Raw genomic sequence first — 11,142 nt, 5'->3', positions numbered from 1 at the left:
GTGACCTCTGTAAGTTGTGAGACCCATGCAGGGAAGTCCTGCTGGGGAGGTAACAACGGGGGTTCTGTACAGTTATCACATATTACAGCACCCTCTGATTGTGGGGTAAATTTGGTGTTATATCTAACTCTCCTGAAACGGCTTCTATTGTGAACTTACATTTTATTTCTGTCCCGAATTCCCATAACGGTATCTTTGTCCAATCCGACAACAGAAAAGATGGTGAAGTTGAATGACAGGTTTATTTCCAGGACAAGACAATTTCCACAAAAGATGCAGTAAAACAGTTAAAAAATGGTTAAAAAAAATGCAGGGAGGTTCACAAGCAGCCGCGGCGGCTGTGTCCGGCTCACAGTATAAGCGCTGCAGACGCTGTGTCCGTGTAACTGGAGGGAGAGTCTGTGTGAGCCGCGATCTCCGTAGCGTGTGCGGGTGCTGCTGGTCTCCTCTGCGTTCACGGCTAGATCATCTTTTCTGTTGTCGGATTGGACAAAGATACCGTTATGGGAATTCGGGACAGAAATGAAATGTAAGTTCACGATCCTGTCTTACCCTTGAAGCATATATTTGCCAAAGATACCTTGATGTGCATGCCAGAATAGAACTTCCAAGTAAGTTGACTTCCTTCTGGCACCCACACACAAGGACATCTCTGACCCATTCAGAAGATTTAAGAATTTCATTATTCTTGGAGGTTCTCCCACCGATTATCTCCCAGCGCTGGTCACCTGTGTATATTGTCTCCAAGTTTCTCTATAGGTTGGGCGTAACCTTTTCCTAGGAGACCAGCAGCTTTCACTCCTTAGCGCAAGGTTTAAATCTATTTCTCCAGATCAAATTCTAAACCCACATTTACGTAAATACTGAATACTCCCCTTAGAGCAGAGGTGCCTAAACGGTGTCCACAAGGCACCCCCAACAGTCCAGGTATTACGTATGTCCAAGTTTGTCTATAGATGACTTCATTAGAACCTCAGTCAATTTGATTTAACCGTCTGTGCCGGACTATGGATATACTAAAGACCAGGAGTCTTGGGGAGACTTAACGACCACGTTTGGGAACCTCTGCCTTAGAGCCTGACAAGGCAAAGGGGATGTGCTCTGTATTGGCCAGAGGAAGAAGACAAAGTCATGAGAAGATGGAGGTCAGGGGAGTGGAGGTAGATGTCACCAGTGAAGGCAGCGGTGAGAGGAGGTGCACCAGGAGACAAGGGGCCAGGAATTTGGCAAAGATGATACCACCAGTAGCAGTACATACACAGCCATATAGGAGTTACGGTATCTCAAGGATTTTAGGAAAATAAATGGTTTATGCTTCTGTAGTTCTACTGGAATGCCACCCACCCGGAGGACTTCAGGGAAGTAATAGTGTTGTCTACATCAAGGTTACTAGCCATACACGAGGGGAACAGAACTGGGCAGGGATAGGACACTTATCTGAACCACTCCTATTCCATGTATTGGGCTAGCAATGAACCGACCTACAACTCTCAGAAAACCTCGGCAGGATCAGGAATCCCAGTGAAGAATTATATCTTATACATCCAGAGACCCCGTGACCACTAGACATACAGAGACTACCATGACCACTTACACATCCAGAGACCACTTAGACATCCAGAGACCGCCGTGACCACTTAGACATAGATGGACAGCCGCGACCACAGACCGATGTGACCACTTAGACATACAGAGACCGCTGTGTCTTTTACACTCTTTCACCAGGGCAATAAGTGGGTCACATCTACCAGAGGACTCAAATGGAACGTTCCAACATAATAACAATGACCGTTTAGACTAATCGGAGGGATAGTCAGTCCTGCTCTGAGCCAGCAATCTGCAGTCACAGGATTGAATAGGCCCTTAGCATCAGAAACTCCCCGATCCCTGGTGACCTCCGACACTTAGTGGATCCAGAGAATGCTATACCCGCCGTCATCCCTTGTGCTCCCACTTACTGGATATTATCTTGTACGATGGACAATAACAAGAAAAACCACACACACACAGAGAGCCCCGGTCAGGAGAAATACAATGCTGAGATTTATTCTTTAGATAAAATATTTCCATTAGTGAACACACAAAGTACAACCTGAGTAATCATGTGGGGATAATGTACGGTGTACCAAGATTACAGATCCGGAGTCCCGCTCACGCCAGAACTTGGAACCGCCTTCTCATTATTGTGACTTCTCGTATGTATAACGAGGTGTGATTTGGTCGTAAAACGCCTCCCACACTCAATGCATACAAATGGCTTCTCCCCGGTGTGGATTCTCAGATGTTCGAGAAAATGTGATTTCTTGGGAAAACATTTCCCGCACACATAGCATGTGAACAGCCCCTCACCTGTGTGGTATTTATAATGTTCAACGAGATTTGATTTGTGTTTAAAGCATTTCCCGCATTCAGCGCAGGAAAATGGTTTTTCGGCCGAGTGTGTCCTCTGATGTGCAACGAGACCCGTTTTCGTCGGAAAACATTTCCCGCACTCCGAGCATAAAAACGCTGTCTCGCCCGTGTGAGTTTTCTGATGTGTGACAAGATCCGATTTTGTGGCAAAAAAATTTCCACACTCGGTGCATATGAATGCAATACCGCCTCTGTGACTGGTCTCGTGTGTAGCTGGGTCTGATTTCCCAGGCTCAGAGCTCGAAGAAGGTTGTGCACCATTGTGACTTGCCTCGTGCACTACCAGATCGGATTTTGTCTTAAAAAATTTTCCACACTCAGAACATATAAATGCCGTATCGCCAAAGTGGCTGGTCTCTTGTGTCGCGGGGTCTGAGTTTTGCGTGAAACATTGCTCAGGCTCAGAGCTGGAAGATGGTTGTGCATCTGTGTGAGTTCTCTCGTGTATTAAAAGATCTGTTTTCTTTATAAAAGATTTCTTACACTGGGCGCACGTAAATAGCTTCTCGCCTGTGTGTCTTCTCTGATGCAAAACAACATGTGATTTAGTTGTAAAACATTTCCCGCACTCTGTACATGCAAATGGCTTTTCCCCTGTGTGACTTCTCTGATGTACAACAAAATGTGATTTCTTCGTAAAACATTTCCCACACACAGTACATGAAAACAGCCCCTCTCCCGTGTGATATTTGTAATGTTCAACAAGATTTGACTTGTGTAGAAAACATTTCCCACAATCGGCGCAGGAAAATGGCTTCTCATTTGGCTTAGCTGACTTGTTCCTTTGCTTTTTTTTCTGTGTTAAACGTTTCCCATCTGTAGAAGAGTTAAAAAGGGCATCTACAGTAATAGCTATGACAGATGAACCGAGCTCCGTGTAATCGGGAAAACCACGATTGGATGAATCGGATGACACATGTGAACTGTAATTTAATGGATGGATATTGGAGTTCGGTCCTTGAGAATTTCGGGTGTAGTCATAATCTGGAGGCACATGTTCCCCTGAGATGTTGCGGCTGTTATAACCATCTGGTTGAAATAAAATACATATGAACAAGTTTAATTACTTATGCTGTGAAATTAATGCAATCTATATATTATTACACATAAAACACACACACACACACACACACACACACACACACACACACACACAACACACACACACACACACACACACACGGGCCAGCATAGTGCCACATGAAGTGATTGTGGAATACCCATTTGTGAATCACCGTCTGCTAATTCACAACACCTGTTACTTCCTGTTATATGTGTGTCCAGAGCGGAGGGTCAGGGTTCTTAATGCCTTTTAGTGGCTGGTCAGTAGGCTGGGAATTATGCTAGAGATCTCTGGAGTGTACCCATATTGTGAAGCCTATGTGCTGTAACCTGTGAATTGCCAAACTATCAATCCTGCATGCTGTCCGCCTGCTGCTAATAAAGGAACAGACTTCATTTTTTAATCCGGTGTATGTGATTCCTTGTTACAACACATAGGAGGTGGTTCAATAAATAAGGCAACAAGACCTCATTACGTAATATAGTCAACTCAAACATATAGAGGCTTCTTGATGTTCCTCGAGGTTTCTTTAAAAAAAAAAAAAAAAAGGCGTATGAATGCAGAAATGCGTTGGTCACGCAAAAGACATATGCAGCAAAAGGCACCACCAAATTCAAGCCCACAGAGACCGTTCAATCTATTTCGAATAGAGACAAGAAGGGTCCAAGCGGGCAGACAGACTCGTAGCGTGCTATTTGTGAGACTGGAGAGTAACGGACCAGGGAAGTTATTTAGTAAAACTGCCCAACTGATGGCCTGAACAATACACAGAGGCCACCATGGATCTCATTCACGAGAGGTCTGAAATTAAATTACCATTAGGACCAGCCAAAGGCATACGTATAAGAAAACAATTAGTAATGGCAGTTGGGAGCATGCAGGATGATAGTGCAGACTGTATCAATAGTGCAGACATTGGTATTGCAGGTAGGGGCAAACAGCACACTGGTGTAACAGAGTCTGACTTGAACATAGCAGGCCATGAGATGGAACACACTGCACAGCTGGTAGATCGCTCATCCCTGGACTGACTGCAGATAATACCCTGAACATCACAATGTGTGTGTGTGTGTGTATGAACATCTCGTCCTTTACAATGCGGTCAGAGGTTAGCAGACTTGTGTTGTGTGGTGTGGTGGCTAGTCCCAGCCTCTAGGGGTCACTAGGCCTCCTGTTATGGGAGCTGCAGTACCGGAGTTTCCCAGAGGTGCTGCACTTCTGACTTCGTTCCGTGGCCTGGTGTCAAGTGACTGACACCTATTTATTCTGCTGAACATTGCAGGAATTTGGGACTATCCTTTGTATTACTCACCTGTGTCGATAAATGTCGGGAACGCAGGGAATGCAGGAATTTCCCCCTCCTTACTCTCCTGGTCACCCATCATATACGTCTCTTCTTCTACCTCTAAAACTTTGACCTTAATGTTACACAGATCTTCACTCTAAATAACCAGGGAGACAATAACACAACACATTACTAAGAGTATAACATCAGTGTATAAGACACACAGCTCCTGTACAGATCATAGTGACAGACACTGGTGTATATCGGTGAGACCCTAAATGCCACCTACCTGATACTCATGCGATATCTTGTGTTTCTTCCCTCTACAATCCTGGGCATACTGAGGCTGGGGGATATTCCTGTTACTGGGCCCATCTGTAGGAGATAACAGTGACTGAGGACATTGTATATATGTAATGATCAAAAAATGACTATTTATGCTACATTTACAAAGTATATAAATATATACACTAGTGACGGTGGGGTGAGAGGGAAGGTTGAGGAGCAGGTAATAAACAGATAAGATTTTAAAGCAGACCCCCCCCCCCTACCCCCATCCCAGTAAAGCTGGACGGCAAGGCACAGGGCAAGGTGGTGTCCATGCCAGAGCCTGCTCCTCAAGGTATCTGCCAATTGGGACTGTTTCGGAGAGGGCTGCCTTCTGTTAGCTCCAGAGAACCCTGCTTGGCACCATCTCTTAAGACAATCTCCATCTTGGAGTCACGTTCCTACGTGAAGAGGTGAGTGAGATGGAGGAACTCAGTCAGAACATGCATTAAGACTCCCTAGTGGAGGATGTGTTGCCTGCTTGGGTGAAGGTCATGGACCAGTCAATTGTGGTTTTGACCAGAGCGATACGGGATGACCGCAGCTTCCTCAGTATAGTCAAACTATGGTAGCCGGTACCTCCATGGACCCTGAGCAAGTCCTGCAGATGGATAGGCTTTCAAAATTCTGCTCCTCACCGAATTGATGTTCTAGGAAGCACCAGACTCCACCTGGTGTCCACTTCCCAGGTAAGGAGAATTCCAGAGGTTACGCCGGTGAGGAGGATGACATTTAAAGACCAGGACTGGGGTCGAGAAGTTTATTTGGAAGGGGAGCTTTCCAGTCAGCGACCAGACTGGGGTCATCTGCCAAACTTTGCAAATAGGAGAGGACGAAAGGCCTGCCTCTGAGAGGAAGCGGGTTATTACTTTCCCTTGCTCACAATGCAGAGGTGTTGGAGGAAGCCTGGCTCAATCCTCATAGGTGGTTTAAGTTTCTTGCAGGGTTCCAGAACCCATTAGCTGAATAGGACACGGCTGTTTGGGAGGCTCACCATTCCATGGACGAGTCTACTGCATGGTCGGCAAAAGTCACGGTCCTTCCTACAACAAGCACCACTCAAGGAAGGAAGGCACTGACGATTTGCTTAAATCTTTGTTTGTTTTTTAAGGGAAAATCCTTCCGCTTTTCTTAGCAGGACAACCAAGGCGATGGAAGTGTGGTCTGACCAGATGGCAGAGGTCATACAAGCTGGGTCAGATCTATCTGATGTATTTGCCTTTGCAGGTCACGCTTCTTCTTTTATGATTTTAATCCTTTCAGATATAGCCGTGCTGTCCATTTTGGCCAGGAGGTCGATGTGGCTGCAATTGTGACAGGTGGATAAGAAGACTCTAGAGACTGTTCTCTTTGAGAGGGATCCAGATTAGTCCAGAGCTGGAAGGTTTCATTTCTCAGATGACAAGTAGTAAGAGTGTTTACTCCATGTGGGAGACCATCCAAGTTTCGGCCTTTTCACTTCCCTCGATGGACCCCAGGCACCACCAATCAAGGAACACTTGAGGGATGGTGGGTGGAATAAAACTTTCACGTCCATGGTGTACAGATGCCCAGACCCTCAGCAGTGTGACAAGTAGTCAGCTTGGCCACTACCAGGTTTGTCCAGGAGCAAGTTTCCACCTAATCCTGTTCTAGGATATGCTCTGGACTTAATGCTTCTTTTGTCACCAATATTCTATGGCAGTGGTTCCCAACTCTGGTCCTCAAGTACCCTCAACAGTGCACGTTTTCCAGGTCACCCGGCAGGTGCACTCATTATTCAGGCACATTTGAAAAGATCCACAGGTGGAGCTAATTATAGCACTTGTGATTCTGTGTGGAGACCTGCAAAACATGCACTGTTGGGGGTACTTGAGGACCAGGGTTGGGAACCACTGTTCTATGGGATAGAATTAAATTTTCTGCCTTACTGTAGACTGGGCCTCAGAGGGTTGACCAGGTTCATACACATTTGTGGAGCAAGCAGCCCACAGAGTACCACCATTATCTAGTTGTGATTTGCCAGCTGTCCCAGTATCTCCTAATGTCACCCAGAAGACTGAAGAAGTCAGTCCGGTATCCTGGTGACTGAGGAACAAGCAGTCCACAAAGGGCTCCAGGAATACCATTATCTGGTGGTGATGGCCAGCTCTTCCAATATCTCCTAATGTCACCCAGTGTCAGGAGGCTGCAGGAGAAGTCAGTCCGGTCTCCTGGTGACTGAGGAACAAGCAGTCCACAAAGGGCACCGGTAACACCATTATCTGGTGGTGATGGCCAGCTCTTCCAATATCTCCTAATGTCACCCAGTGTCAGGAGACTGCAGGAGAAGTCAGTCCGGTCTCTTGATGACTGAGGAACAAGCAGCCCACAGAGGGCCCTAGTAACACCATTATCTGGTTGTGATGGCAGCTGGTCCAGTATCTCCTAATGTCACCCAGTGTCAGGAGACTACCGGTGAAGGCAGTCCGGTCTCCTGGTGACTCAGGAAAAAGCAGCCCACAGAGGGCACCAGTAACACCATTATCTGGTTGTGATGGCCAGCTCTCCCAGTATCTGCTAATGTCACCTAGTGTCAGGATACTGCAGGAGAAGGCAGACTGGTCTCCTGGTGACTGCAGAACAAGCAGCCCACAGAGGGCTCCAGGAATACCATTATCTGGTGGTGATGGCCAGCTCTTCCAGTATCTCCTAATGTCACTTAGGGGGAAATTTACTAAAGGAAATTTGTAAAAAATAGGTGTATTTGTATCCAGAAATACACTTATTTTTGACATTTACTATCCCGAAAATACGGCAATTCGTAGTCGTATTGATAGCACATCAATACGACTACGAATTGCCGTATTTTCGGGATAGTAAACGTCAAAAATAAGTGTATTTCTGGAAACAAATACACCTATTTTTTACAAATTTCCTTTAGTAAATTTCCCCCTTAGTGTCAGGAGACTACCGGAGAAGGCAGTCCGGTCTCCTGGTGACTAAGAAACAAGCGGCCCACAGAGGGCACCAGTAACACCATTATCTGGATGTGATGGCCAGCTGTCCTAGTATCTCCTAATGTCACCCAGTGTCATGAGACTGCAGGAGAAGGCAGACTGGTCTCCTGGTGACTGAGGAACAACCAGCCCATAGAGGGCACCAGTATCACCATTATATGGTGGTGATGGGCAGCTGTCCTAGTATCTCCTAATGTCACGTAGTGTCAGGAGACTACCGGAGAAGGCAGTCTGGTCTCCTGGTGACTGCGGAACAAGCAGCCCACAGAAGGCACCAGTAACACCATTATCAGGTTGTGATGGCCAGCTCTCCCAGTATCTCCTAATGTCACCTAGTGTCAGGAGACTGCAGGAGAAGTCAGTCCGGTCTCCTGGTGACTGCTGAACAAGCAGCCCACAGAGGGCACCAGTATCACCATTATCTGGGTGTGATGGCCAGCTGTCCCAGTATCTCCTAATGTCACCCAGTGTCAGGAGACTGCAGGAGAAGGCAGACTGGTCTCCTAGTGACTGCGGAACAAGCAGCCCACAGAGGGCACCAGTATCACCATTATCTGGGTGTGATGGCCAGCTGTCCCAGTATCTCCTAATGTCACCCAGTGTCAGGAGACTGCAGGAGAAGGCAGTCTGGTCTCCTGGTGACTGCGGAACAAGCAGCCCACAGAGGGCACCAGTAACACCATTATCTGGTGGTGATGGCCAGCTGTCCCAGTATCTCCTAATGTCACCCAGTGTCAGGAGACTGCAGGAGAAGGCAGTCTGGTCTCCTGGGGACTGCGGAACAAGCAGCCCACAGAGGGCCCCAGTAACACCATTATCTGTGGTGATGGCAGCTCCCAGTATCTTCTAATGTCACCCAGTGTCAGGAGACTGCAGGAGAAGGCAGACTGGTCTCCTGGGGACTGCGGAACAAGCAGCCCACAGAGGGCACCAGTATCACCATTATCTGGTGGTGATGGGCAGCTGTCCTAGTATCTCCTAATGTCACCCAGTGTCAGGAGACTGCAGGAGAAGGCAGACCGGTCTCCTGGGGACTGCGGAACAAGCAGCCCACAGAAGGCACCAGTAACACCATTATCAGGTGGTGATGGCAGCTCCCAGTATCTCCAAATGTCACCCAGTGTCAGGAGGCTGCAGGAGAAGGCAGACTGGTCTCCTGATGACTGAGGAACAAGCAGCCCACAGAGGGCACCAGTATCACCATTATCTGGTGGTGATGGCAGCTGTCCCAGTATCTCCTAATGTAACGTAGTGTCAGGAGACTGCAGGAGAAGGCAGTCTGGTCTCCTGGTGACTGAGGAACAAGCAGCCCACAGAAGGCCCCAGTAACACCATCTGCTGGCCAGCTCTACCAGATTACACATCTGAGGTCATCACTTGTATCATTACAAATTGAATAATCAGTTTATCTGAATATTAATTTTATTTCCATACTCCATTGCCTGAAGCTCAGAAGCAGTTCAATGTTTGAACACACGTTCCTACACATTCTGTATGCCTGGTGTATGCGGCAGTACCAGGCTGTTATTTCCACATTGCTGGAGCCTGGGACTACATTGCCATATAGCAGCACATCAGTGGTTATCCATCCGCTGCAGACGATGGATTTGGTCTGGGCTGTGGCTCTCTGTGGCGGGAGGAGGGCACTCTGTAAATCTGAGCCCTGTAGCCTGGCGCTACATTTATAGCAGCTGCGGCTCCTCGTGTGCACTGCGACTGGAGTCACACAGGTCCCTTGTGGAATAATAATAGCAACAGAACCACATGACTCGAGGACCTATCAGCAGCCAAGGCTTCCTATGTAAGTCCCTCCCTAGCCACCTCTCATTGGCAGAAGAATGTCTTCTGTATCCTGCATGCTTAAGTTCCACTTTGCATTATCTAGAGTTAGGCCGCACTGATAAATGTGAGGTATAAAGCTGCAGTGTTCCTCCAGTGCTAGACGGTCCTGCTGACCGCTATCCATAGATTCAGTGCATTGTGTATGCATGAAGCTCCAGCCAGTCCTGCTGAACACCACACAGGTCTCATGTGTTCCTCCAGCGCTGGCCAGTCCTGCTGAGCACCATACAGGTCTCCTGTATTCCTCCAGCGCTGGCCCGTCCTGCTGAACACCACACAAGTCTCCTGTGTTCCTCCAGCGCTGGCCCGTCCTGCTAAACACCACACAGGTCTCCTGTGTTCCTCCAGCGCTGGCCCGTCCTGCTGAACACCACACAGGTCTCCTGTGTTCCTCCAGCGCTGGTCAGTCTTGCTGAGACCCACACAGGTCTCCTGTGTTCCTCCAGCGCTGGTCAGTCTTGTTGAGCACCACACAGGTCTCCTGTGTTCCTCCAGCGCTGGCCCGTCCTGCTGAACACCACACAGGTCTCCTGTGTTCCTCCAGTGCTGGTCAGTCCTGCTGAACACCCTACAGGTCTCCTGTGTTCCTCCAGCGCTGGTCAGTCCTGCTGAACACCCTACAGGTGTCCTGTGTTCCTCCAGCGCTGGCCCGTCCTGCTGAACACCCTACAGGTGTCCTGTGTTCCTCCAGCTCTGGCCCGTCCTGCTGACCACCATACAGGTCTCCTGTGTTCCTCCAGCACTGGTCAGTCCTGCTGATCACCCCACAGGTGTCCTGTGTTCCTCCAGCGCTGGCCCGTCCTGCTGACCACCATACAGGTCTCCTGTGTTCCTCCAGCGCTGGTCAGTCTTGCTGACCACCATACAGGTCTCCTGTGTTCCTCCAGCGCTGGTCAGTCCTGCTGAACACCATACAGGTCTCCTGTGTTCCTCCAGCGCTGGTCAGTCCTGCTGAACACCCTACAGGTGTCCTGTGTTCCTCCAGCGCTGGTCAGTCCTGCTGAACACCCTACAGGTGTCCTGTGTTCCTCCAGCACTGGCCAGTGCTGCTGACCACCATACAGGTCTCCTGTGTTCCTCCAGTGCTGGCCCGTCCTGCTGACCACCATACAGGTCTCCTGTGTTCCTCCAGGGCTGGTCAGTCCTGCTGAACACCCTACAGGTGTCCTGTGTTCCTCCAGCACTGGCCAGTGCTGCTGACCACCATACAGGACTCCTGTGTTTTTCTCTGGCGG

General features: G+C 48.5%; 1 protein-coding gene across 2 annotated transcripts in view; it reads right to left on the bottom strand.

Moving 5' to 3' along the window:
* Positions 1 to 2,015: 2,015 nt before the first annotated feature.
* The window catches only part of LOC146009871 (uncharacterized), a 42,982-nt gene continuing 33,855 nt past the window's right edge, over positions 2,016 to 11,142 (bottom strand). For both annotated transcript variants that reach the window (XM_083150440.1, XM_083150439.1), the window contains exons 7-9: positions 5,050 to 5,135; positions 4,788 to 4,917; positions 2,016 to 3,441 (exon numbers count right to left, since the gene is read on the bottom strand). In XM_083150440.1, the coding sequence (XP_083006566.1) occupies positions 2,132 to 3,441; positions 4,788 to 4,917; positions 5,050 to 5,135 (1,526 nt within the window). In that variant the 3' untranslated portion in view covers positions 2,016 to 2,131. The remainder of the gene's footprint in view (positions 3,442 to 4,787; positions 4,918 to 5,049; positions 5,136 to 11,142) is intronic.

The sequence above is a fragment of the Crinia signifera genome, chromosome 6, assembly GCF_055691185.1.
Source record: "Crinia signifera chromosome 6, ASM5569118v1, whole genome shotgun sequence".
NCBI classification, from domain to species: domain Eukaryota; kingdom Metazoa; phylum Chordata; class Amphibia; order Anura; family Myobatrachidae; genus Crinia; species Crinia signifera.
The sequence above is the reverse complement of the archived record's forward strand: the minus strand, read 5'-3'. Positions and strand labels throughout refer to the sequence as shown.